This window comes from Episyrphus balteatus, chromosome 3, assembly GCF_945859705.1.
Source record: "Episyrphus balteatus chromosome 3, idEpiBalt1.1, whole genome shotgun sequence".
Classification (NCBI taxonomy): domain Eukaryota; kingdom Metazoa; phylum Arthropoda; class Insecta; order Diptera; family Syrphidae; genus Episyrphus; species Episyrphus balteatus.
The window spans coordinates 52,471,396-52,499,322 of NC_079136.1; the positions used below are offsets into that span (position 1 = coordinate 52,471,396).

The following is a 27,927-nucleotide window of genomic DNA, read 5'->3' on the forward strand; positions in this document are numbered from 1 at the left end:
TTAAAATTCCGTGCTAAAATAATGATTAACTTCAATATATAATAGTCCACGCGCCAAGCTGACAATCGAAGACTCTTGACCTGAATTCTTTCTTTAAACTTGAAAAAGATTGGTGACTCTTTTGTTTGCAATGGGGACTTTATAGTTTTAATTTACATTTTTACCTATTCAAAAACATTTATCAAATTCTTTGCTCCACTAAAGAAATTTTTTTTTTTTAAACCCATAATATTTGTTATGATGACTAAAGCCCATTAAAATAGTAGGACAAAATTAACAAAAACAACTTTGAGTCTTTTTACTAACTCATTTTACTTTTTACTAAGAATCATGAAAGAAATAAAAACCTTATGAAATTCAGTTCATGGAATCTTTTTATGATTAAAAACATTAGCTTTATCTTTATATGTGATAACTTTCTGCAGAACATTTAAGATAAGATAAACAAAAAATGGGTGTGATACTAAATAAAAATGATAATTAATTACGTCAAAAAGTGTTTTAAAAAATACGTCGTTACTAAAATCTGTATGATAAAAATCAGCTTAGCAATTGTATACGTCTTTGAATATATGTAATTAAATAAATGAATGACTAGTAACATTTGAAACATAGTTTCATAAAACTGATTTGATATGTACTCAGATATCTTTAATGACTGTTGATTCCATTTTAAGACTACTAAATATAATAGTGAGGAGAAGAAAATAATAACAATTGCGTCACAGATTTGTATTGCTGATTATGATTTGAGTGTTGCTTAAGCGTGTTTAGAACACTTAATTTTACTATATTTCTTAGCATACTGAACGTCTGGGTCGATTGTTATACTGAGTAACGTATATTTTACTAAAACAGTTAAAAATTTTCTTTTAGAACCAAAAAACGATACAACAATGGCACGAAAATTTAATATTTATGAATTTTCGATTTTTTACTTAAAACCGTTTTTGTAAATTTTTGTAAATTTTTTTTATTATTTTTCAAATTAGTTATACATTTTGATAGAAATTATAAATAAAAGTATTCAATTTGGTTTATACTTCCGTATAATTTCGAAAAAAAAAAACAAAAAGTAACCAACAAATATTGCCTTCCTAAATTCATGAGAACATTTTGCAGAATTTATTGTTTTAAGGTTTCCTAGGTCCACACAAAAAATAATCATATTTTTTTTCATTGTCAAGGACTATTCAATGATGATACAATATTTAAAAAAATTGCAGAAATAATATCTATTCATAAAAAAACTCCTTTCAAATATTTTTTTTTTTTATTTTGTTCAAGTGTTGCTTGGAACTTAAAGAAGTTAAGTTGATATTTTTTTTTTTTTTTTTCAAAATGCCACCCAAATTCTCAAAGACACTTCTGTGTTTAGTTCTAAACAAACATCAATGTTTATGATTCATACTTCTTATTTTTTCTATTTATTCAATTTTATGGTTTTTTTTTTTGTCATCTTATAGACCTCGTAGTGAGGGTCGAAAAAAATGTCTATAACATCAAAAAAAGTAAAAAAGAAAATATTCTTATTGGAATCTTAAAGTACTCTTCACATTCTCCGAATTATGTAAAGAATTCTCTGAGGATAATTTCAATGAAAGTATTCGTAGGTAGAATTATGACAAACAAGCACATGTACATATGTATGTACATATATTGTAGGTATACTCGTTCGAGTTTATAGTTCTCTAGTGAATCATACTTTTTCTCTAATTGGACTGTTAGTCTATATTGAGGATAACAAGAAGAAAGGGAAGAAAGGAGCAATTGTGTTTCAGGGTTTAATATAATTGAGAACATTAGATCATATTAAAACTAGCGAGTTTTTCTGAACAATCTTGTGTACTTACATAATAGAATGATAGTCACACTTTTAATAATAAGTGGAATTTGAAAATTTTACATAATTTTAAAAATTCACCCTCGCGGCAAATGATTTTCGGACATTTGGATTCGAACTTGGAAAACCACTACAGGAATGATAGGAAGATAAATTCAATAAATTATGCTCTAGGGATAATATTTTTCCAATATATCATCTCAAATAGCACCAAAAATCTATTATTCATTACTTTCAACTATAACAAACGCCCCCATCCCCTCACCTTATCAACTCTTTTGACACCTTTCTCCATCCATTTTTTTTATAAATTTTATTTTTTATGAATCCGTTACCTTATTTAGTAGCAAACAAAAATTTCGTGTAATTACAGTAAAACCCGGATAAGTACCTCACCTTAAATGCCCCGTTTTGTTAGGCACTAAAGCGGCTAAGTTACTTACAAGAACCCGCTTAAGTGCTCATAGGCACTTATCTCTATATTTACTTAAAAATAAAAAAACACATGTTTGATTACACTGGTCGGCAAAAAACAAAAAAAGTCGCTAGCAAGAACTTTGTAAGTTGATTTTAATTAACTTTAGTGTGCTGAATTCAAAACTCTTTACAGATTTATTCTATCACGTCTAGTTTTTGAGCTACACTCATCACTATTTTCGCTATAAACTCCCAAAAACTAATTTTAAATTTAGTTCTTTTTGATGTTTAGTCAAAAATATATATATTTTCCCGTAATATGGTGCTTTTTTTAAGTCAAAAACAGAAGACGCAAACTGGAATTTGGTTCAAAAACCATTCATTTCTTTGGAAAAAAACAAGCAAGATTTGGAGATATTTATCATAAATTTCTTTTTTCAATATCTTCGAGAAATAAAAATAATTTGAAAAAAAAAAATAAGTAACTTAAGGACGTTTTAATATGGCGTTTCGAGATTGCATAAGTAGTTTTGGAAAAAAAATAACTTAACGGTAATGTAATTTGACGTCAAATGTACCCAAAAAACGCGTTTTTGACCTGTTAATATTCAAGTATTTCGAAAACGTGACGTGCTAGTGAAATTTTGACTTCGGACTCAGCACACAAAAATCCTTTAGAAAAGTAGGTTTTGCTTCCTGCTCTATTTTCGTTGCCGACTAATGTTATTAAAAACAGAATCTTCACAAACAAAATAACTTTGAAAGTTTAAAATAACTAACTACTTAGTTTCTACTTTTAGTAGAATTTTTGAATCTTAAAGCTCTTTAGCAAATGAAGTTTTTCTTACTGCTGAAACTTAAAAGAATTTCCTGCAAGTAAATTCAATTATAAGTATTTAAAATAGAAGGTAGTTAAGCGGGAAAGGCAGTTAAGCGAAAGGTACTTAAAAGATGAGTTTTATATGAAAAAATCCTTAAAATTTTGGTTCTAAGAAACAAAGGGACTTATGCGGGTTAGGCACTTAAGCGAGAGGCACTTATCCGGGTTTTACTGTAATCGGTTTTTATTCATGTGAACTTGTATGTTCTGTTATAACTAGTGGAGTAACTAAAGCTCAAAAATTGGCAATATTAGGGAACCCGGCCGAACAGCTTAGATTTTGATGATCTTTTTTTTCAAACGTCGGTAATTAAAAATACTTTAAAGTCTATAGATTAAAAATTGCCGGTGTTGCCGTTTTGATTTTTTAAATTTAATTGAAGATTTTTGTGAACAAAAACAAATTTTTTTCAAAAATTTTTCTTAAATTTCATAAATTAATTGATGCCAAAAGATTGTCTAGGAAATTCAAGGAAAAAACATATATGGGAGTGAGGGACAATCTTCCATAGTTCAAGCGATAGATGCAATTTTCTTATTAATTGACTTCAAACACAAAAAAAAATATTTGAACACAAGGGCAACACCTACAATATTCAAATATACATTTTTTAAAAGCTAGAAGCTTAGTCATATATGTAAAATTAAAATTAAGTTAATTGAATGAACGGCTTTTGAAAGAATGGTAATTGAACTCAGATTTTTGAAAAAAAAAAATTATTGAAAAAATTTTAACATGTCGTTTTTTAAACTTGGTCGTAATATAAAATGCATTTATTTTCAATTTTTTTTGGTCGCATTTATTATGATTTCAAATTATAAAAGGAAATGTCAATATGTATTACGGTTTATGAAAAAAATTAAAAAGTATTTCATTTTCGAAGAACTTTTTTTAATAAAAGTTTTGAAAAAAAATGTAACTTATTTTTTTTTTAAAGTTCAACATCTAAACAAAAAATTATTTTTTATTCATTTAATAACCCTTACTGTTGAAAGTTAAATATCAAAAATTTAAAGTTCCTATTTACCACAGTCCTTGAGAAAATTAATTATTTCAATGCAAAAATTCAGTTTTAATAAAAAAAAACATTGAAATTGAAGTATTTTTTCATTTTTTTTTTCAAAAGTGTGATATATTTTACCTTTTTTGCTTCGAAATTCAACTGATAATATGTATGGCCAAAAATTTTTTTAAATAAATTTTTATTTTATTAGAAAAAGTTTGGAAAAAAGTCATTTTAAATTTTTCTAATAACATTTTTTTTTTAAATTCTGAGTTTGAGGACCATTTTTTCAAAAAGTCTTTATTAAATTTAGTGGATTTAAATTTAATTGATAAGAATGAGCTTCTGGCTTTTTAAAAATGTATTTTAAAATATTGTAGGTGTTGCCGTTGTTTTCAAAATATTTTTTTTTGTGTTTGAGGTTAGAATGTTAGAAAATTGCATTTATCGCTTAAACGATGAAAGATTGTCCCTTACTGCCTTTTATATATTTTCCTTAAATTACCTAGAGAATCTTTTGCTATCATTTGTTTTATGAAATTTAAGCAAAAAAAAATGGTTTTGTTAAAAAAAAAATTAATTTTAATTTTAAAAAAACAACACGGCAACACCGGCAATTTTAAATCTATAGACTTTAAAGTATTTTTAATTACCTACGTTTGAAAAAAAAAATCGTCAAAATCAGAGCTCTTCGGCCGGGTTCCCTAATAATTTGCTTTAGTTACTCTACTAAACTGCTAAAGTATTTATCATAATTTGATAAATGAGGTTTTGTTAGGAGCGTCTTGATTTTCCACTAGTTAAAGGCTATTTTAAAATGTCTAATATGGCACCATCTGGCAAAAGTCATGAATTACAAAAAATAATTTTAATACACCTACAAAGTTTCAGCAAATACCTTATTAAATTTACATAATTTATATGAAAAAATAAATTCAAAACTAAAACTCAGATAATTCACTTTTGATTCATTAAGATGGTGCCTTATTAGAGAATTTTATACAGCTTATATGTAGGGCCCAAGCAAGACGCTTCCAACGAAACATTATTAAATAAACTATGATAAGTGCTTTAGAAGATAAGAGAGAACATATGAACTCAAATGCATTAAAAACTGGTTAAAAACACATTCTGAAATACACCTATGTGATACAAAAAGGGTGCCTTAAATGCATAATTATTTACAAAAGTCCAAAACCAAGGGGAATTATTATTCGTTAAAAAATGTAAACAATTCTTTAAACTTAAAACTTTCTATGTAATTATTTATGTAAGTAAATTGCATTCAATTGAATTCTTCGAAAAGTTTATTGTAATTTTATTGTTCCGAACAAAATATACCGATTTTTCATCATCAACAATAACAACAACAATAATTGCATTCCAATATTGAATTATCTTAAGAATTTGTTCATTCATTTTGTTCGGTTGTTGAAGTCTTCGATGTCATTCAATGCATTATGTCTATACTAATTGCTGAAATTCTTTTTGGTATTTTTCCAGACACTTCTTGTGGTTAAATATTTAAAATATCTTAAAATATGTTGTTCTTGTTTGCTAAATAAAAGTCATTGAACTTGTGCCTTATTTTCCTGAATCTGGTTGTAAAGAGCTCCCACTTCCAGGAATTGTTAACAGTCACTAAGTGTTTTAAATTGTACAAAAAAAAAAAAGTGAAAGAAAAACTGAAAAAATTGTGTACAAAAATAAAATAAGGCCAACGCGAATTAAATGCAAGAGTCATTCCATAATTATATCTACCAACCAGACCCAGATAGACATAACGCATATATCGATTTATCTGCAAGATACGCAAGGCAAACGCATTTAGCTCAAAAAACCGGCACCGATGAAGCAAAGAGAATTTAAAAAAAAATTCTTGATATAGGGAGCTGATGACAAACTGATCTCCCAAATTTCGGAACGTTTTCCATATTTATTTTACTTAGATAAAAGTTAAACAATTTTTTTTTCAAATGTTGCAGGAGATTCGGAAACTTGTTTGCTGTGAATAGTCTTATCTATCAGGCAATATTTTTCATTTTTTATTTATCTTTTTCCTAAAACAACTGCCTCCAGCTCCTTAACAATAAGAGGGCCCGTCTAGAATAGTCTTAAGTCTTAAGAGAGAAAAAAAAATCGTATGATTTGGAGGCATGCCCAAAGAAATGTATGTGTTGTTGCTATGTGTGTTAACCGGCTACGACGACGTAGTCGTCGCGACCGGCTGACTGAATTTGTGAGTTGGAGACCACTTTTTTTTGAGTGATTTCTTGTATAACTCGACGGCGACGTTTATATGGAGCTTTTATTTTTGTATCTCATTTTTTTTTTTTCATTCTTTTTTTTCAATTTTTTTGCAAAATTAGAAAACCAGTCATGCCGGTACTTTTTTTTGCAAACAATTCACTTCTTTGGATATTTTTTTTGCATTATCTTTCAATTTTTCTCTTTTTTTTTTTTTGTTTGATTTTATTTATTTTTACGTAGTTTTTTTGCTTTATTTTTGATTTGGGAGTGTCTGGAGGAAAAAGCCGGTACAAGAATCAAAGATATAAAAGACAGAAAAAATGTATAAGATACATGCGTTTCAGATTTTGTACTTATTTTCAAAAGTGAATCGAGAGGGGATTTTTATATTTTGATAGAATTGGTAAACGTGATGTTTTACAGGTCACAAAATCAAACGTGTGCTGTTCTCTTTTTTGCTGTTTGCTTTCTGTATTTTTACATCAGATGAGTAATGGTTATTTGTTGGCCAAGTGAAATTATTCAAAGATTCGTCAAATATTTTTTTCTTATCGATGAATAAGATTCAAGTTATGAACAAAAAAAACTCGAAATCGGAATTTTACAATCAAAGTTTGTATCTTAAATAAGAAAGTTCGGAAATTGGTCTTTTGGTTTTGTTGTTATAATACAATAATGACAAATTTTGCAATGTGCTAGGAAAATGTCCGCACTGAAATTCAAATTTTGGTTCTTTGCAATTCTCAAAAATGCATGTACCAATCACGATAATCGATCAATCAATATATTGGGTTGGGGTCGAAATTCTGTATGTGCCAAAATTCGTATTCCAAAATTCTGTACTCCAAAATTTTTTATTTTAAAATTCTATCTGGTATTTTAAAATTCTGTAAATACAAAATTCTGGATTTCAAAATTCTGTATTCCAAAATTCTGTAAATGATGAAAAATTTTTTTTTAATATAAAAAAGTGCGCACTGTTTTTCATGATCAATACAATTTTTCTTTTATTATTTACAGAATTTTAGAGTATAGATTTTTGGTATTTTTTTTGCAGAAAATGCTTTGAAGTAAAGTTATTCCCCAATAATTAATGACTTACAGCTATTACATTGAATTTGAATGATAAGGTATGTCATAGAAGACCAAAACAAGACTAATATCTATATGGTAGTTCAAATTTATAGCAGAGCGGAAACACATCGATTCTAGTTAATTCGAGTCTGCTGAATTCAGTGGTGGTAGCCGTTTTAAAAACTTGGGTCAGGTTTGCGAGATATTTCGAAAATAAAATCTTGTGTCGGGACTTTCAAAATACTGATATTATTCAATAATTTTGGTCGTTTTTAGCAGTTTTTAGTTTAAAAGAAAGCTATTCTTGTATTAAGCTATAGGTATAAGGGTGTACAAAGCATTTTTTAAACAAAAATAACATTTTTTCAGGTTTTTTGTTTGCAATTTTTAATTTTTTGACTTTCAAATATGATTACAATTTAAGTATAACATTGATTCAGCATATTTAATATTATTGAAATAGCAACTTATTCCAAATACGAATAAAATATTGCATACCTCTAAAAATTCAGGAGTGAAAATCAGTCGACTAAGCTACGGAAATGTCAAATTTTATAGGTAAAGCTTGAAAGAATTTGAGGATTTAGTTATTGTACCAAACATTTTTTCTAACCATTTTAAACTTTTCAATATTTGTCTTAGAAGTTCTCGAAACCCCAATAAATGTGTATGAAATCGGTTGCTTATGCAGCTAAAATTTTTAAAATTTTTATGTAAATATTTGCTCTGGCATTGTTGCCTCCTTCTTAAAGCAGACTGAATGAAGTAACTCCTGGATGAAGTAACTTCTTACCTTCGACCTAGTTTTCTACTTAATTCAAACCTTGAAACCCAAAGTTCTTTCCTACATAGCTTGACATTTTCCGATACAAATTTTATATCTTTTCAAACTTTGCTATATATATATATCCCCTAACCAGAAAATTTATATTAACATTAATTTGCCTAATTCTATATCATTATCTAGCTCGAAAAATAGAAAAAAAAAAACAAATTGAAGATAATTTTTCGTTTATTACTTTCCAATCGGCAGACCATTGGATTTATTGTGTACCAAAACTTTTTCGCTAAATTACGTAATTATTTTTGTCTTGAGATGTTCTATAGCCTATGACTAGGTAGGTGTACCAACTGAAACAAGTCATGTGCATCGGTTGCGCAACAACAACAACAAAAAGCTAAATAAAATAAGAAAATATAAAACAATTTCCACAAGAATCCAGTTTATTTTTTTTTTTTGTCTGTTGTGAGATATATTTTTTTTCGTTTGTATCTTTTACGCGAGATAAAAATATTCATAATGTATCTGGGAAAATTCCGGTACTGCATGCGGGGTTTATTTTTTTTTTCTTCTATTTTTTTCAGTTCAATTCTTGAAGAAATCATGTGACAAAATAAAATAGAAAGAAAAAAAATTGCCTCTTTGGAGAATATCAGGAATTTTAAAATTAAATTCACGTGGGGGAATCGGAATATATGTTTTTTCTTGTTCCTATCCTAAATTCTATTCATATGATCAAATTGAATGGAAGACTTTAAAAAATTCTTATAAATTCTTTTATTCAACTTAGGACTTAGGACAAGAAAAGTCCTTAAATCTTGTCAGTGACACTATATAAAAACACAATATAAACGAGAAAACAACAACTGACTATCAAATCAAAACCTTTAGTGGGTTAACATCCTCAAACTTCCAAGAAGAATATAATAAAGTTTCCTTCAAAAAAAAAAAAAGGATACAACTCTGGGTAGGGCTTACACAACTTTGGGTTGTGACAGCAAGGGGTTTAACTATATACACAAATGCTCTACGATATAATCAATAAATTTGAATCTGCCACAGAGGTGATTACGTTAATGCCATACACATAGCCAAGTCAGTTGTTGTTGATATAGTTTGGCTGCTAGCTGCTGCTAGACAGACAGACATAATAAACGTGGTTAAACCATTTCGAAGCACCTCGCCACAGACGTTGTGTCGTTACTCGAACAGGATGTACTCGTATATTGAGAATTCATGTGTGGAGAGAAAGGATTTTATTGGCAATGTAAACGAGTTGGATGTACTGTTTTATTTATTTATGTTTTAAGGATTATCCATATATGTACTTGTATACAATAAATATACCATTACCTTTAGTACGAAAAATGTGTGCACTCCTTGGGGCATGCCACGTGTATTTTTGGAGGCTTGGCTGAAGTTAAAAAAAAAATATTAAATAATAAGACATGATGACGTAAGTTTTTGCATTTTTTACTTACTCATCTTAATAGGTATGTTGAATGTGTTTTTTTTACTATCGAAAAAAATGTCTCATCATGAAAATTATCTAATAACTCATGAAAATTAGGTTGAAATGAAACGGCTCATCCTAAACGATTGGTAGTTTCTAAGACAGACGTATTGGCAGTCGGAAAGAATGTCCCCGTTGCTACATGGTTCCTGCCTAGTAAGTAACTATCCTGAAATCCATGACAGTGATAGGGGTGTGCTAATGAGCGATTTTGAAAGAGTAGTGATAGCAGTGAGCAGCATATAAAAAGAGCAGCTACTAATAGCTGCTCTTTAATCAATCTTTAAGTAGATTAATCGTACCGCTACCGCATACCTTTCCGGTCAAGCCTTTAAATGTCTTCCTGATTAGAAATATGATTTAAAATATGGTTAAACAGACTTAATAGAAAGAGAGTAAATATATCCGAATCTTTGAATAAGAAATAACACCTAGAAATCATGAACTGAAATAATGGTATTTTAAATTGAACTTCTCTGTTTCGTCATCTTCATAGTAAACTTTTTTCTACATATTTCCTTTTTTCATCGTTAGTAAAATCATTAGATTTGAAGAACAGAATGCTCACAAAAAGCAGTCGAATCTCATATAGACGAGAACATTTTCTGGAAAAGAGCAGTGAAGTTACAAAGAAGAAGAACAGAGAGCAGTTTGACTTATAAAAGCAGTGAAATCTTTAAGAACATAGAAGAATTTTACTGTTCTTCCTCTTCACTTAATCAATTCGTGTTCATCATTGTTACGAAAAAAAAGAACACAGCAAATTGGAGTGGGTTTGACTTTTGTATGGCTGAGGACTGAACTGCTCAGTGAAAGAGCAGAATGATTGATAGCAGCTGTCATAAAAGTGTTAGAATTTTTTTTTGTTCAATAGCGTTCAAATTTTCTGAAAACTAAATTTTGGATTTTTTTTTAATTTAATTTTTTTTTAAACAATATTGATGTCCAAACATCATAATGTCCAAAGTCATAATAAAGATCCAAGTTAAAATTTAAAATCCCCGCTTTCATCAATCTAGTATATATTTTTTATTCAATATTTTGGGTAAAAATTGAATTAGAAATTAAAAAAAAAATCCTCCGAATATTTCAATCAGGCTTGTAAAAAATCATTTTTTTATTACGAAAAAAAAAAAAAATATTATTTGTAAATAAAAAATATTGCATTTATCAAAATTCAATGCAAAATGTGGAATTTTGGAAGAAGACCTATATTTAATGTTTTCATTGAATTATTTTTTCGATGTAAAACTTTTTTATTTACAATTGATATTTGTTTCTCAATTTTAAATGTATTTTTTTTAATTTGATATTTTTACAAAACATTACTTAGATTAACGGCTTTTTTAAGCTAGTTTACGAACAGCCATGCTTAAAATGTTTAACACAAACTATTTTTTTTACTTCAAATCTGAAATCTGTCAAATAAGAACGAACGTTTTTTCAACACATCGTCTATAGGTATACATATTTTTACATTCTTAGACTATTTATTATTTAAATTATTGGTCTTACAAAAACAAAAAAAAAAAATATAAACTATAACAAATTCCATGTGGTGAAAATATAGTTCTTTTGAAAAACAATAAAAAAATAAACTCGACAAAAACAAACTCAATGCCATATTGATGTGTGTAATAATTTACAACAAATACTATGTAGATCTGGATCCCCATGACAAAATCTAAAAATATAAATTAATTGTTTTGAATTTTTTTTTTGACGAGTAGGGCATGCCCTCATCAGTTCATCGATGTTTTTGTTTTTATTTTTTAGTTTCATAAATTGATGTGAAAAATAGATCGGTAGTTTTTTGTTGATGGTTATGTTATTGAAGTTGTTTTGATATTTTAAAAATGTCAACGACTTGTTAATTGTAAGGGCCTTAAAAAATATATAAAAATAAATTCAAAAAGTTAACGTAGTAAAGTATCGCTTTCGTTTTTCAATTAAGAAAATGTTTAGAGAAATTATGCAATAACCTCTGAAAACTAAAACACAGAACTATTAAAAAAAAAAAAAGTTTGCCAAACGTTAAAAGGTTAGGAAACTAATTCATAAATCGTTTTTGGTATATTTTTTCTTAAAACAAAAATCTTGTTTACCTTCCTGACAGAACTTGATTATTTGTTCTATATTAATACAAGAATTTATTATTTTTTGATAAATAACAATAATTATATTCAGCTTAGTTAAAGTCAATTAAATCCTTGAGGATATGTTTCGTCAAGTGAATACAATATATGTTTTTTTGTGTCCTTAAAGATTTTACCCGACTACATAATATTTCATCACAAATGTTCAACTGTTGTACGTGAGCAGAATGCTGCAAATCTGAAACAAAAAAAAAAAATCATTCACATAGGCAATTTATTGTGAAATTCAGTTTGAATAGATGAATAAGAAAAAGTGGTGGATGAATGAAATGAAAATGACTATGCGTGCTGGATAAGTCTGTTTCACAACTTGAACATAAATTAGCATCGTTTTGGAATTCCTATTTCATAACAGTTGGATTAAATTAAACAAAAAATAATAAAATCAAATCTCTATTTCTCCATCAGTTCTTCCTCCAACTTTTGCATTTAAAAGACAAGGCTAAAAGAGTTAAAAGAAATAGTGAAACTGATTTTGTTCCATTAGATATGTAGTTTTTATTCTCTTCGAAAGACTAGAAAAACATTTTCAAACGGTTTAACTCTTGCCTTTGTTACTTTAATATTTTAAAGTGAGTTTCACTTCATAAATTTCTTTTTTTTATAAAATTTATTCCAAAAAAACACTTCATAGCCAAAATAAAAAACGGATGCACGTGCACATGTATTATAACCAACAAACAAAAAAAAAAAAAGATTTCAGATAGCCAGTTAAAGGAAGGAAATCCTTACTTAACCCGTCTGTCCTGTTGCTGTCCATGTTCTTTCAGCACAAAACATAATATTTGCAGATACAACAGTCATAGGTATCAAAAAAATAAATATATACAAACAAATTTAATTGTAATTAGTATTCTGATGATGTAATTCATTTTGGTTTGTCATCGGAATAATTAACAATACAATAAGAATTTTTAAAATGCACAATTGAGTCGCATAAAAATGCTTTCCCTCTCTCCTTTGGTGCTGATGAAAAAAATCAAATAGTTAAAGAGTTGAAATTTTTTGAAAAGTTTGATAGAAATTTTTTAGCTAAAGAAGAGCAATGATTTTTTAGCTTAACAAACCAGCACGAAAACCATCTTTTTTGTATTTATTAATTTTTTATCAAACCAAGTAAAAAATAAAAAATGCACGACTGGGTCGCACGTAATACCTCTAACGGTAATGAAACAAAAATTTTAATTTTATTTTATTATTAATTTTATAAGAAATAAAAAAAAAGGATTAAAAATAGTTTTTAATATAACAAAAACACCCTTAAAAGGGTGTATGCCATTTAATATCTTGTATAACAAAACATTTTTAGATTTTCTTTGGAATTTTAGGAACGTTTTTTTTTTAATAGTTTTAACTAAATAAAAATAAAAAAAAAAATTCAAAAAAAAAATTTGGTATGCTAAGGAAATTAGTATTCAACACATACAAAATTTTTCTTTTAAAAATAATTTTTTTAAACTTTTTTGAAAAGTTTTCTTAATTTTAACATTTAGGCTATAAAACGTTTTTGTACAAAAAATGTCGTTGAAATGAATTTAGTTCTTCATCCAAAAGTCAGAAATCAAGAAAACGGTTCTATGGCAGGTACCGTAAATAATTATAATATGACAAAGTTGGGTAAATGACGAAAAAATGGAATTTTTGAACTTTGACACCTTCTAAATTCTAAGTGCTTTAACCGAGTTACATGTTTTATACATTTTTGAAAAGTTATATTTATCTCGTATCAGAAACTGTAAAAAAATCGAAAATGGGTAAAAATTTGACGAAGCTAGATTTTTTTCAATGGGTGAAGGTCAAAAAACCGTTTTTTGCCCCTAACTCCAGATTTTGGGGGTGTTAGGGACTTTTTAAATACCGTTTCGTAATCAAAGCGACTAGCTCTACAAAACGTGATAGGTCTCCGCCCGCGTATATTTTGAGTGTTACACCGTGTAATTAGCATACCTATTTATATTTTTTTTGACAGTTCCGTGATCTGCTGCAGTGGTAAAAAAAGCCATATATCTCTATGTTGTTTCTGTCAAATATGAGTTCCCTTTTTAAAATTGGGAAAGAGCTTTATTAAAGTTAATATGAGCGCATGAATTTTGAAATAAAAGTTATAAACTCAAAGCAGATATTCCTTAAATGCCGAGGTGGAGTTTTTGAAAAACTTTAGAAATTCCATCAATTCTCTTTATTTTTGGAAAGGTTTTATCAAATTCTCCCATAACTATTGCCAAAGCAAGTTTGTAAGTTTCTGAGTCCAGAAATGCATAATAAAAAAGGTAAAGTTCACTGCTGTCTGTCAATAATCATGGAAAGAAAGAGACAAAAATATCACCTTGTAATGAACTGCCACTTAACCGTTTGGTATCACCTAATACCAACACGCTTTTTCGAAAATTACTAACGATATACTTTTATTGATCTTCAAAGTTTGTATGATTTTTGAAAAGAAATACAAATCTTTGATTGTATATTACAAAAACTATGGGTTTTATTTATGTTAAAAAAAAAACTACAAAAAATTAAAACAAAAAATGGTTATGTGACAAGCACCTATACATTTTCAAAAGTAAGACCTTATTCAGGACAAAAAATGTTGGCTTCAGGCGTTCACATTATACAGAAAACTGATCTGCAATTGGTACAGATCAAAGGGTTCCCCTTTTTTTAAGAATAAGGCATAATTAATTTTTAACCTTGTTCAACTGATGAGTTATTCAGTTACTACTGTTTTAACAACGAAACTCGATCGGAAAAGCACCTTGCGATATTAGACTTCCACTTTCGAACTTCTTCACAATATTTCCTTCTACGAAATATTGCGCTGAATCTGTGCTGGTTTCTATGAACTTTCGGAACTCCTCGCACCTTTTAGATATTTTGATCAATTGTTACAAAAAAAAAGTTTATTAAATCAGAAACCCCAAGTCCAAATTCTTCCTCTAACCCCGATTTCCAAGGGGAATTATATAATTGAAAACGATATCTCTCCTTTCGAGTTCGTTGTCACCATCGATTTCCAGCTGGGATTTTACCCGAATCTTTTGTTTGAGGTACGTGAGTACCTACACACATCCTCTTTTTTTCTGATTAAACATAAAACTTTTTCATTTAATCAGAAATCAAGTATCTGATCAACCTATGTGCAACAACTTTTGAAAAAAAAAAAAAAAAAATCAATTTACTTCTTTTTAATACGACAAACAACTTTTCATCCTCACCGAACCCAATCATTAAACAAATAACAATTCAAGATTGTATCGGGGGGTTTATCTAATCATTCATAATATTATTCTAACACATAAATTCAATCCAATAAAAAAAATAAATCAAGAAACCCACTTGATTAATAAATCCTCATCTAATAAAACAACCAATAACTCACTATGCAATTGTACTGGGGTGTAGAATTTTCTTATATGCACTGAGTGTTAAATTTCTAACTCATCTAAATTCTCTCTCACACTCTCTTCGTCTGGTCTTTCTCTCTTTCCATATCAAAGCAAAAAAAAAAAAAAAACAGAAGTAAGGAAAAAAAATAGTTTTTGTTTACATTTACTGCGTCGCTATTTTATCACAATAATATATAACCACCACTCTACAGTCTACAACCACCACAACTCAATTCCATATCAATGTGGGTAATTCGAGACTCGCCACTCTAAAAACTACAATTTTGTTGTTGTTGTTTATTTTTTTTTTTTTTTTTTTTTTTGCAAAACAAAAATCTTATGTTATTGTGCTTAGATTATTAAATTCTACTCAAATAACATCTGTTTCTAATCAAATATCATGCGCAAACTCAAATCTAAATCATATAGTAAAAAACTCCACTCAAATAGAAAGCTTTTCACACAGTTTCAAAAGAGAAATTTGAGTGGAATTTTCAACTTGAGTCTTTTTCGAATTGCAAGTATATATCGCCTCCAATACTCGCACTCGAAAATAATCTTCTGATTCTGTTAGCCGCGTTCTATCGGACCGCACCGCACAAACACGTTCCTTGAGTTTTATAATTTTTTCTTTAATTTTTAACTCTACTGCTACTGATTAGAGTGGAGTGTCGTGTCGCTGCTCTCGCCTACATAAATTCAGCCTTAATTTAATTTTTTTTTTTTAATTTTTTCTTGATTTTTCTGTTTTAAAAATTCTCTTCTATCGCGTACAACAACAAGAAAAAAAAGTTTTTAATTAATTCAAAAATTTGAATTATTCGCTGATTTTTTGAGTTGATTTTTTATTTAAAAATCTTTTCTTCTCTGTGCAAATAAATACATACCTTTAAACGAGAAGATCTCAATTTTTTTTTTTTCCATAATAAGAAAAAAATTATATTTAAAGAGAAAAGAAAACACAGTGTGTTGTGCAGCAAATTTTAATTAGAAATTTTTTTACTCAATGAGATGAAAAAATTGATAAAAAAGATTATGGAGTGATAGTTCTTTGAAAAGGTGAACATCCCAAAAATTTAATTAAAATTAAAAATTTCACACTTTTCACAATAATTTTGTGCTTAAAAAAGGTTTTAAGTGATTTTTTGATTATTTTATATAAGAAAAAACAAATAAAAAATTAAAAAAATAATTAAAAAAAAAAAAAAAAATACACTCTTTGGAACCTGTGCTAATGAGTTGAGTGAATTTTTAATTAATTAAAAAAATTATTTAAAAAAAAAATAAAAACCAATTAAAACGCAATAAAATGAGAAAATACAACCCCTTATTTATCTCAAACCGAATAAATCCATCAAATTAGTGATAATTTATACAAAAAAAGTGATAATTAATAAAAAAAAAAAACAAAATTGTTATACAATTATTTTCATTTTTTTTTTGTTGGTTCAATTGAAAACGAGAAAAAAAAATTTAAAAACGTCTGTTACACAATTTTTCGTTTTGTGTTATTTTGTGCCCCTTCATCATCATCATCATCCACTTCGTTGCTCTTCTTTCGTTTTGTTGTCCGTTTGTCTCTTTATTATTATTATTACAATTTTTGTTTAATTTTTTTTTTATTTTTACAATTTTGTTCAATGAAAAAACAAAGTAGGCATGTGTTGATGTAAAACTGCCCTATCCTTTTTTTGTGTGTGTTGGTGTACAAAATTTGTACTGTGCATTAATTTAAAAAAAAAAAAATCAACAAGAAGAGATAAAGATACATCATCAACAACAAAATAGCATCTAATAAGAGAATGAAGAAATGAAAAACAAAAAAAAAATCTAAATCAGAATAAATAGAGGCGAACTGTTGTGTAGTGTATAGTGATGAGAGTGTACAGAATAAACAGCAACAGAAGCAGTAGCAGAATCCCCCCAACAGAAACCCATCAGAGACGAGGTAGAGAGCGAGAGAAAATTTCTATAAAACTATGTTAGTAGGGTATGTGCGCCTATTTGGGAGGCTTCAAATAAAAAAAAAAAAAACAAAGATTGGTAGGGGGAAGGACAACATTCATAGACATATAAGAGGGTGTGTATTTTTGTGTGTAATCAACACAGTATTGCCATGCCGATGGTTGTAAGATATTATAGACAAAAAAAAGGAAGCTCATGGGGATTAAAGGACTTTTTCTTTTTTTATTGAAAAAATAAAAAAAAAAAAACAGAGAAATAAATAAATATAAGGCAAAGAATGATTGATTGCAGTGTTTTTATTGCTTTTTGGGGTTAGAAAGTAAGACCTTTTCAAGAGTTGATAAGATATTAAGTGGGTTGTACCGGTACCGAAATTTGGGAGTGTTATTTTATATTTATGAAAGATTTGAATTTTTAAAGATAATTCAAGAACGAAGATTGGCTTAAGGATTTCAATGTTATCAAAATCTAGTTAGTGTTTTGCTTCTTTGATGTTTTTTTTTTTTCGAAAACACTTTATTAAGGCCTGCCATTGGAGAATCATTTTTTATATTTGATGAGTTAACTTTAACACGTTTCCAATTCGATTACACTTCGAAAAAAGGACAACCGAAAGCAAGTTTCAAGATACTATTTTCTGGTTTTTATCTGGTAAAAAAAAAATACTTGACAAGAGTTTTTAGATTAAAACAAATAAGCGTGACTTAGAGACCGTACAGAAGGGCTTTTGAAATTAATTTCTTGGGACCAAAAATATCGGTATGCCTTGCAGGTCCCAATCTTAAAAAAGTATAATTTTCTTCAAAACGACTGTAATAGTTTTTTTTTTTAAATAAATTTAAAATAAAAACACATAACTAAAATAAATAAATAATGTGTTAAAATTTTTTTAAACGTCTACTAACCTCGTTTATACAATTTTGGAAAAAGTTAAGTTTTTTAAGTTTAAATAAAAAAGATCACTGATGCATTTCTACACGAGCTTCATTAATTGATTTATTTTCAAAATTATTACTGACTTCTAGCTAGCTTCAAAACAAACCAATGTCATACGATTAAATCGGCCTTGTTCATATTTAAGTTAATTCCAAGTTGATTCAAAAATTAAATTTTCAATTCACATTAAAAATGAATTATTTCAGGAAATAAAATAAAAAAAAATTTTATTTTTCTAATTTTGTCAAAAACAAATGAAATTCTTATTTTATAAATACTGATTTTTGAAATTTTTTTAATAACCCAACGGTTTATAAATTTGGTATCTTAAAATGCAACTCAAAGAAAAAAAAAAGAAGAAGCTAAGTTTTTTGATCCTCACTTAAAAATTTTTACTTTGAATTAATTTTTTTTTTTTTCAACAAAATATAGAAGTATAAAATAAATAAATAAAATACCGACATCTTTGTACAATCGACTATTTTATGAATAGTATTTTTCGTACAAATAGGATAAATTTGCTTTTCAAAAAGTATAGACTTTCCAACTTGCCTAAATGTTGTAACCATATTGTCTCTAATAAAAAGTCGGCCATTTTGGATTAAATATAACCATAAGTGCAATGAACTAATTTCCAAAATTTTCTTCCGACAAACTAAATAGGACCAAGACTACATTGCAGAAAATAGAACAGTGAAATAACTTAGCATTAAACTTTTCATTAGTACAAATTTATAAATTATAATGAAAATTAACTTTGTGACTTCATAAAACTATAAAAGTGTAAGCTTTGCCGCCACATATATTTGTATAGGTATCATCGGTAAAAGTACTTTCATTCCAAGAAAAAAAATAAATTCCAAACCCAAATCGGTTCGTTTTAGAATTTCCAATCGTTTTTTTTTTATTCAAGTTCTATTACTTTTAATTTGATAAAAGAAGTTTATATTTTCTTGATTAATGGATTCTTGGCATCTATAATGAACGTAAACAATTTGTGCTCTTAATTCACATGATATCTTATACCGATTATGTTGCATTAATATACAAACAATATGTACATTAAAAATAATAACTCATTGTGAGTTTTCTTAGTAATTAATTTCCAATTAATGTTTTTGCTTTGATCTAAAAATACAACATAAGCGTCAAAAAAAATTGTTGTGATTTTTGTGAGATGATTGATTGCATCAAAACAAATTATATTTTGTCTCTGATCCAATGCCAAAAATCTATTGAACAACAATTTAAATTTTGTTTTGCCAACAGCTTTAAAGTTGCTTATTTAAATTAAAAAAAAATTCTTAACAAAGGATTTTTAAAATGAGTGTATATGTAGGTATTATAGATTTTTTCCAAGACACTACCTGAGTGTTACTTTTTAATTTTTTTCTAGCTTAAAACGGGTTAAAGCATTTAATTGCTCCTCATTAATGAATTTTTTTCTGTAGACAAATACTAAAAAAACTCTAAATTTGAATTAAATTACACTAATTTAATAATTAAACCAGTTTGTAATTGCAAAACAAATTTTAGAATAGCTGCAGTTGTTAATGACAAAAAGAACTTATTACAAATTCTTAGAACGTTTCAAATAATTAAAATGCACTTTAAAATCAAACGAACTTTTTGTTAAATTTTTAGTTACTAAAATTTGTTAAAACTTTTTATTTAAAATAATTTTAAGATGTATAATTAAAACAAATATTAAAACATAATTTTTGTTACTCAGAAAAAAAAAAAAATACACCACTGAATTCCTCTTAGTTGCTCATTTTACTCAAGTTCAATTAAAAAGTTATTTAAAAAAGACCTTTGAAAAAGTTTTTTGAGAAAGACCTTAAAATTTCTTTTCGCAAACCACTCTACAAAAAAAAAAAAAAATCAAAATTATTACCAAAACATTGAATAAAAAAAAAAAGGAAATTAAAACGTTATCTTTGTTTCTATATTCAAATCATGAACTGCAGTTCAAGACTATTTGTTTCAATTTTAATATAAAAAAAAGATAAAGAAAATAATGTTACTCTATTTTTAAAACTTTCCATACCTAATAAATTCACTCTTAAAATGATGATATAAGCAACAGGCAATAAAAAAAATATTATCAAAACAAATCTTTGAAAAAAAAAAAAACGTGATATCCCATATTTGGATAAGAGACACACGCTGATTATTATGATTAATCATTCAAGTTTAAGGTCATCAAATTTTGTTTCACAAATAGATAATGAAAAAAAAAACTAAAAACAAAAAAACATATGACAAATGAATGTCATTTTTTTGAATATCTTAAATAAAAAAAGTAAATTAAAAAGAAAAACGAGATAAGAAATTGTAGGTTTTTTTATTTTTCATTTAATTGTAGGCAACTTCTAAATTTAAAAATTTGAAGTATCAATATACTTTTGGGGATTTATGTAGATCCATCTTCCAATAGTAGAATAAAGATAAATAAATTTCGTTAAAAAAAAATCTCAAATCCAATCCTTTGGCAGTCAATTAAATAAATCAAACAAAACTATAGACATCTATAGGCATTTAGCACGCACGCACAATATTAAAAAGCAAATATCATTTAAAGACGAAGATTAATGGACAAACCTTCAATGTGTTTGATTAAGTAATAGTCGTCTGTACTATCAATAACAAATTCTCCTTAAAATCATATCAATAAAATCTACAAACATTTTTAGGTAGCTACTTTTCCACTCAATCTAATGAAACAATTTTTTTTCTTGAAATTTTATAAAAAAAAAAAAAAAAAAAATACTGGCGCTTATGTAATGGTCATGCAAACGTCAAATGCCCAGAAAAATATAAATGATAGCCATTTAAACAAAAACAAAAAGTCTCATAGTAAAATGTTGTGTTTTTATTATTATTAATTTTATTATTTTCCTCGCTTGTTTTTTTTGTTTTTATTAAAGCGATAAGATGGATGTTTTGCGTCGAGCATTTAACGACTTAGACTCATGTCTCCCCCAAAAATAAGTACCATTTAAGCTGACAAGCTTACATGCTCCCAATCTGACTCGACTTAAATTGGAAAGAGAAATATGAATACAAAACAGAAAAAAAAACAAACAAAATTTCTTTCTTCTTATTCTTTTCTTCTGCTTTCAAGAAATAAAGAAGAATAAATTTTTGTTTTGCTATTGCGAATCGTAAAGCTATGTAAGTATATGTTACATAATCCTTTTGCTCACATAATAGTCATCTTCTTCATCTCTTTCGTATTTTTTTTTCATCTTGTATCTTATAGATACTTTTTTCTTTTTTGCATAAATTTCTCTGTTAAACCCTTTCATTCGCATATATTTCTTTCTTTTTTTTTTTTTTGTTTAAATAAGCATGAACAAGCTAAAGTCATATACCCATGAATGTGCTTTAAATTTTGTTGTTGTTGTAGGTAGCATCTTTTGATGTGGAGGCTCTATTAATGTTGATTATAAAAAGTCACATGTGATATGTTAATAGATATGTGTGATACCCCAGGAGCCATCCATGCACTACATTCATTTTTACTGAACAATTTGTATCTAATAGATAATCCGCGCAACACAAATTTTTCAAAGACAAGAGTGATGAAAGAGAGGAAAGATAGGGGGAGTGGGGGGAAATAATGGAGAGATTATAATAATTTTTGTGTTTATATTGCGGATGAGAGATGAATAAACCGCGATTTATTATTATATCGCGTGATGTGTTATTTATGTGGCTATGTACATTCATTCAAACATTCAAGCACAAACTCAAATGCAAAATTGTTAATCATCGAATCTATTTGTTTGCAAAAAAGAAAAAAAAAAAAATAATAAAAAAAAATTAGGTACACAAACAGAAAAACCATATGAAGAGAACTTAAAGCTGTTGAGTATTTTATTTTCAATTGCGTAGATGCAGTTGATATTGGTTTCTATTAGATTTTTTTTGTTTCTTTATTTGAAATACTTGTAGGTATCTGCTTATTTGCACAAATGTTTGGATCGTTTATTTGAAAAGTTTAATTTATGTTTGTTGATATGAGAAATGTTTTTTTTTTTTTTTCAAATCGTAAGATTTTAGTTTTTTTTTTTTTTTGAGATCATCGAACTTCTTGCGAAGGGTTTACGAAAGAACGTATTATGTGCACTTAAGCTGTAATTTTGTATAAAATAACAAGTGTTTTATCTTTAATGTTTTGAGTTTTTTAAAGCAATCAAGTAGTCAGTTAAAAAAAAAATCGGACTCGATATTTCAAAGGAACAAAATATTTCCGTAATTCTGAAATAAAAAAAGTTGAATTTTATAAAATTTATATACCTAGGTATACCAGTAGCCTTAACGAAAGGATCGATTTACTTCAAAATTTGTATGTTGCATTTTTTGAAGAACATTCTCATTAAAGCAGTTGTTTTTTTTTTTAAAGAGTTTAAGGAAAGTTTGGAAAAATTATAACGGCTCGTTTAAATCCAAAAGCTGTAATTTTTTTAGAAACGAAGATAATGTTTTTTTTACTTTTTTGGCTTGTAACTTTTTTAATATTCAGAATATCGAAAAAGTGTTCTTAACATAAAAGATGCGAAATTTAATTGCCTACACACAACTTTTATGTAGGATAAATAGAAATCGAGATATTTAACAAAAACTAAAATCCAAGATGGCTGCCGAGAGGTGAATTTCGCTAGTACGAAAAATCAGGGTAATGATATTTAGCCAATGCTCTATCGAATGAGCAAAAAAAATTTGGGGTCTGTACAAGCATTTCGTACAACATTGAACGGCGGAGTTGCATGGAATTTACTTTGAGAAACTTTATGTTGTATCTATACTTCATAGGCTGAAGTTATCGCTATTTCACGGGGAATAACCCGATCATAAGTCTTCTTTTATTAGTTCTGGCCTTTAAAAAATGTTTTTATTTTATAATTTGTTTGCCCTTTTAGATACAAAGTACATATCCTATAAACAAATGTTCGGTTCCACGAAAAAAGGCCCCAGGAAATAAGGCCAATACAAATAAATTGCACGACTGGGGTCGCACGTACTTGCTCTTATGCTTAAAGTAACTATAATGTTAAAGCTTTTTATTCAAGAAATTTAAAATTTGATATTTTGAAGAAATTTCATAAGTAGTATAAAAAAATTAAATCTGTTTTTATAATTAATTAAACTCCGTTTTAAATTATCTTAAAAAAAAAAACAAATATGCCATTTTATTTCTTGTATAAAAAGGTATTTTTAGAAAAAAATTTTCGAAAATTGTAGGAGCCGTTTTTTAAAAAAATAATTTTTTATGTATAAAAATTTTTTAACATTTTTCAAAAAAAAAGTTGGTATACCATTTTGAAGAAATAATTAATGTACACATAAAAACTTAACCTCAAAATTTTTCATTGATCCGTTTTCAAAAAATTGATTTTTCAAAAAAAAATTTTGAAATATTTTTTAAAAATCCAAAAATGCGTTTTTTGAAAATTTTCTAAAACTTTAATATTATCTTTACTTACACACGTTTGTATAAAAATTTTCATTTAAATCGGGTTAATTTTGTACGAAATATTCAGAAACGAAAAAAACCGTTCTATGACAGGTACCGTTAATAACGGTACAAAAAATATTTTTTTTATTTAAAAAGTTGGCTCTTATGTGTAGTACTACACACAAAAATTTTAATCAAAATCGTTAGAGCCGTTTTTGAAAAAAATTAACTTTTCTATTTCCGTTATATGGCAGGTACCGTTAGTTTTGGTCATAAAAAAAAAATTTCAATTTCCCCTCTAGGGAATCACCAAAAACTGCTAACTACCAAGTTTGAAGAAAATCACTTCACTCGTTTAGGCTGCAGCTCCAGATAGAGACAGACACACAGACAGACAGACAGACAGACAGACAGACAGACAGACAGACAGACAGACAGACAGACAGACAGACAGACAGACAGACAGACAGACAGACAGACAGACAGAATTGCCGGACCCACTTTTTTGGCATTCTCCATCATCGTAATGTCATGTAAAATTGTTATCTCGAGTTCGATTTTTTTTACGAATCCTAAACTTGCCCTATAGTACCTATATCGCAAGTAAAAAGAGCAAAACAAAAAATACACACAAAACTACAAATTTTTTAAATTTTTGGGTGTTATTTAATTTTTTGTTGCTTATTTAATTTTTGTTTTGGAGCATAACTTCGCTATGAAATACAACCAAGAGTTATTTTGGGGCTTAATTGCATTTTATTTTATAAACAATTTGGGTCCTTATTTCTTATTCATAATTTAAATGAAAATGCTAAACTAAATTACCTGTCACAAAAAGTTTTGTGAAAACACGCTTATCGAGTACCCAAAATTAATGAAGTACTTTTTGAAACTTAGTCCTTATATCTTGGGACCTAATTTCGGGAAGCCGTCATTAATTTTGTGGCCAATGTAACATTTCTATTTATATTAAAATTTGGCTCACCTTAAAAAAATGTTAAATTTCATTTTTTTAAAGCCTGTTTCACAATTTATATTTTGTTTCAAGTAATGTACAGAAAACTTGTCTTTTTTATGTTTTAAATGAAAATTAAGTTAAAAAAAAAAATTACTAAAAAAAGATATTTTAAACAAGTACTAAATCTTTCAAATTAACCTTCTTTTTTGAAATCTTTGGCTTGAATTGATCGATTTCAATTAAATTTTTGTTTATGGTCTTGCAAACAAGAATAAATAGTATACAAATACCTACATACATACATGTTATTTAATTTTACTCACAAAGAACAATTTGGTTTAAATTCCAAAAGAGTCTCAAAATCAGTTTTGTTTTTATTCGTCTCTCGTTTAAAATAGTTTTTCCCATAATAAGAAATAAACGCAACATACCAAAACGGTCATAAAAGAACAAAATTCCAATATAGACAGTAGACACATTAGAGCATTTAATTTAAATCATTAAAGCGCATTTTTTTATTCGACTACAAATATGGCATGAATTCATACTAATATGCGAATGATAATAATCGTCTGTCTTATATAAAAAAAAATTTAGTCATATAAATAAAAAATTCTAAACAAATAAAAGTTAAATGCGTAATAAAAGATAGAAAAAATTACTCAACAATCATAGCCGGTATTTTTTTTTTAATTTCTAAAAAAAATTCCAATCAATAATTCTCGATGTAGCAATAATTTTCACACCGCCACAAAGTCATTGATACTTCTTTAAAACCTACTCCCCATGTAATTGAGTCATGTTATGAAAATTTATTAACAATAATTATATCTACTTAATGATAAACGAGACAAGATTTTTTTTTTAATTAACTCAACTATTTTCTGCTGATAATTTATATATTTACATTTTTTTTTTTAATCATTAACATTTTTAAGTAATTTATATAAAATTCCAACAATTTATATAAAAAAATAAAATATTTTATTTGCACAATATAAAAAAAAATACCTAAATTATAATCATCAATCCAAATTAAAAAAAAATTCATGTGTAAATAAACCAACACACGTGAGGTTGATCTCTTGTATACCTTACTAAAGTAATAGATATCTATACGAATGTAAAACGTAAAGAGAAAGAAGAGCAACAAAACGAGAGTGCACTTTTATTACAACGTCAAAAAGTGAATGAAACAAAATAAAAATAAAATTAAAAAAAAAAATTCATCTAAAGAGAAACGAAAAAAAAAGCTGTAAAATAAAACTTGAGCTCGAGAATTGAGTGGATTTATATTGCAATTGTCGCGCGCGTCGCATTACAATCACACTCAATCACACAATTAAAACGTCATTTGTCGTTTTTCTTTTAATTATCACTTTTATCGTGCTCTTTCATTACATTTTTCCTTCTCCGATTTGATGGTGGTATTTTTGTATTCTCTCATTTTATATTGAAAGAAAAATCAACGAGAATCACGTGCTTTTTTCTTGAAAAAAAGAAAAAAGATAAAAATGAAAATAAAATGAATAAAAATTAAGAACAACTGTCAAGAGTGTCAAAAAAAAAATTGAGAAAAGTGTGCAACGACATTACAAAAAAAAAATATCGTGTCTTTGGTTTTGAATGAGTTTTATTATTATTATTTATTTTTTTTTTTTTATTATTTTAATGAAGTGATAAATAATTTTTAATTAAAATTATAACTCGTTCATTACCAAAGTGCCGGTTTATTTATTTTTTTTTCTTGAAATGTGAATTACAGTAATCTTGAAAACAACAATGAGATTTATTCACTTGCTCAATTCGAAGCAAGTCAATTACAACAGCAACAACAACAACAACAACAACAAGTTGATGATAAAATCGACTCAACTGTCACATCATCACCTAAACCACAAATTGTCATTGAAAATCAACAACAACAAAAACCAATTGTTGAAATAACTACAGAAAACAAACCCAAATCAATCATTATTCAAAAACAACAACAACAACAAAAAGATTCAAATATAAATATTATCGATCTTGAAAAAACAGATCTTGTGCCTAAATTGTCGTCAAAGAAGACATGCGTAGACGTCGACGAGAAAATATCCACCTCCGCCGCCGAATTACAAAACAATTTAAAACGTGAAAATCCCAATAACAACACCAACGATATCAACAATCAATCTCTCAATAAACCAATAATAATAAATTCTGATTCAATTAAATTCGTTCCGTCGTCATTGGTGACACAACCTTCGTCATCACCATCATCTTCTTCTAATCTTCGTAATCTTCAACATCGTCCTGATTTATTATTTGGACGTCATACTGCTACACCTCCTTTATCGGTTATTACTACAAACCCACCGAAATTTATCGAAGAAAAACGTCCCAAATCTGTTACGGCATCAGTTTTTCGTATTGCAACTGTCGAAAAGTTGCCTGTTAACGCTTTTGCTAATTCATCATTATCATCAAATACAATTTGTGGTTCAATTGCATTGAATCAATCAAATTATCCACAATTGAACGTTGCACCGACTGCTCAATCGGTAACAGCATCGGTGTTTACACCAATTTCGAAATTACGTGCATCGTCGCAACAGAATTTTACACCAACAACACCAACATCAGGAGCAACAGGTGCAAATCAACAACAACAACAACAAAACTCATCTTCAACTGGACAGCGTTCTGTTGAAATGAATAAAGGATTCCATTTATCATTTGCTGACGATACAACAGGACTTACAAGTAAGTACATTTTTTGACATTTCATGTTTTTTTTTTAATTGTTTATTTACAATTTCTTAAATAATTTTGAGTTGTTTCAGTAGAAGAGTAATGCTGAAAAAAACACCCTTTAATTCCAATATTGTTATTGTGAACGCGTTTTTTTTTTTCTATTTTAACCGATCTCATTTAATTTGACAGTTCATCGTATATGAAACAATATGGCGTACCTGACAATTCTGTACCTTTCTACTCTCTGGATGCGTTCAGTGATGCAATAGCAACAGAATTTTTAGTTATGGTAGTTCACAATAGATATTTAAAATAAATTGCTCCTTTGTTTATTTGACTTTTACTACCGCAAACAAAGAATAAATTTGTTACGAGTTATTAATTAAACTAAAAATTAATAACAACTATATACTTCATAAGCCCTTTTTAAACATCAGAGCAATAGCCTGATAATATTAATAGATAATAGACAAGGTCACAGTGATAACATATTTTCTTAATACAAACAACTATAATATAAAAATAAATTAAAAAAAAATATTTATAAAAATAAAATAAACAAGTTGA

The 27,927-nt window shown here is 27.5% G+C and overlaps 1 protein-coding gene across 1 annotated transcript in view; it reads left to right on the plus strand.

Moving 5' to 3' along the window:
* Positions 1–27,927, plus strand: part of LOC129915383 (protein similar) — a 186,455-nt gene that overhangs the window by 128,031 nt on the left and 30,497 nt on the right. Inside the window, exon 8 of the mRNA XM_055994883.1 lies at positions 26,390–27,369. Within this exon, the coding sequence (XP_055850858.1) occupies positions 26,390–27,369 (980 nt within the window). The remainder of the gene's footprint in view (positions 1–26,389; positions 27,370–27,927) is intronic.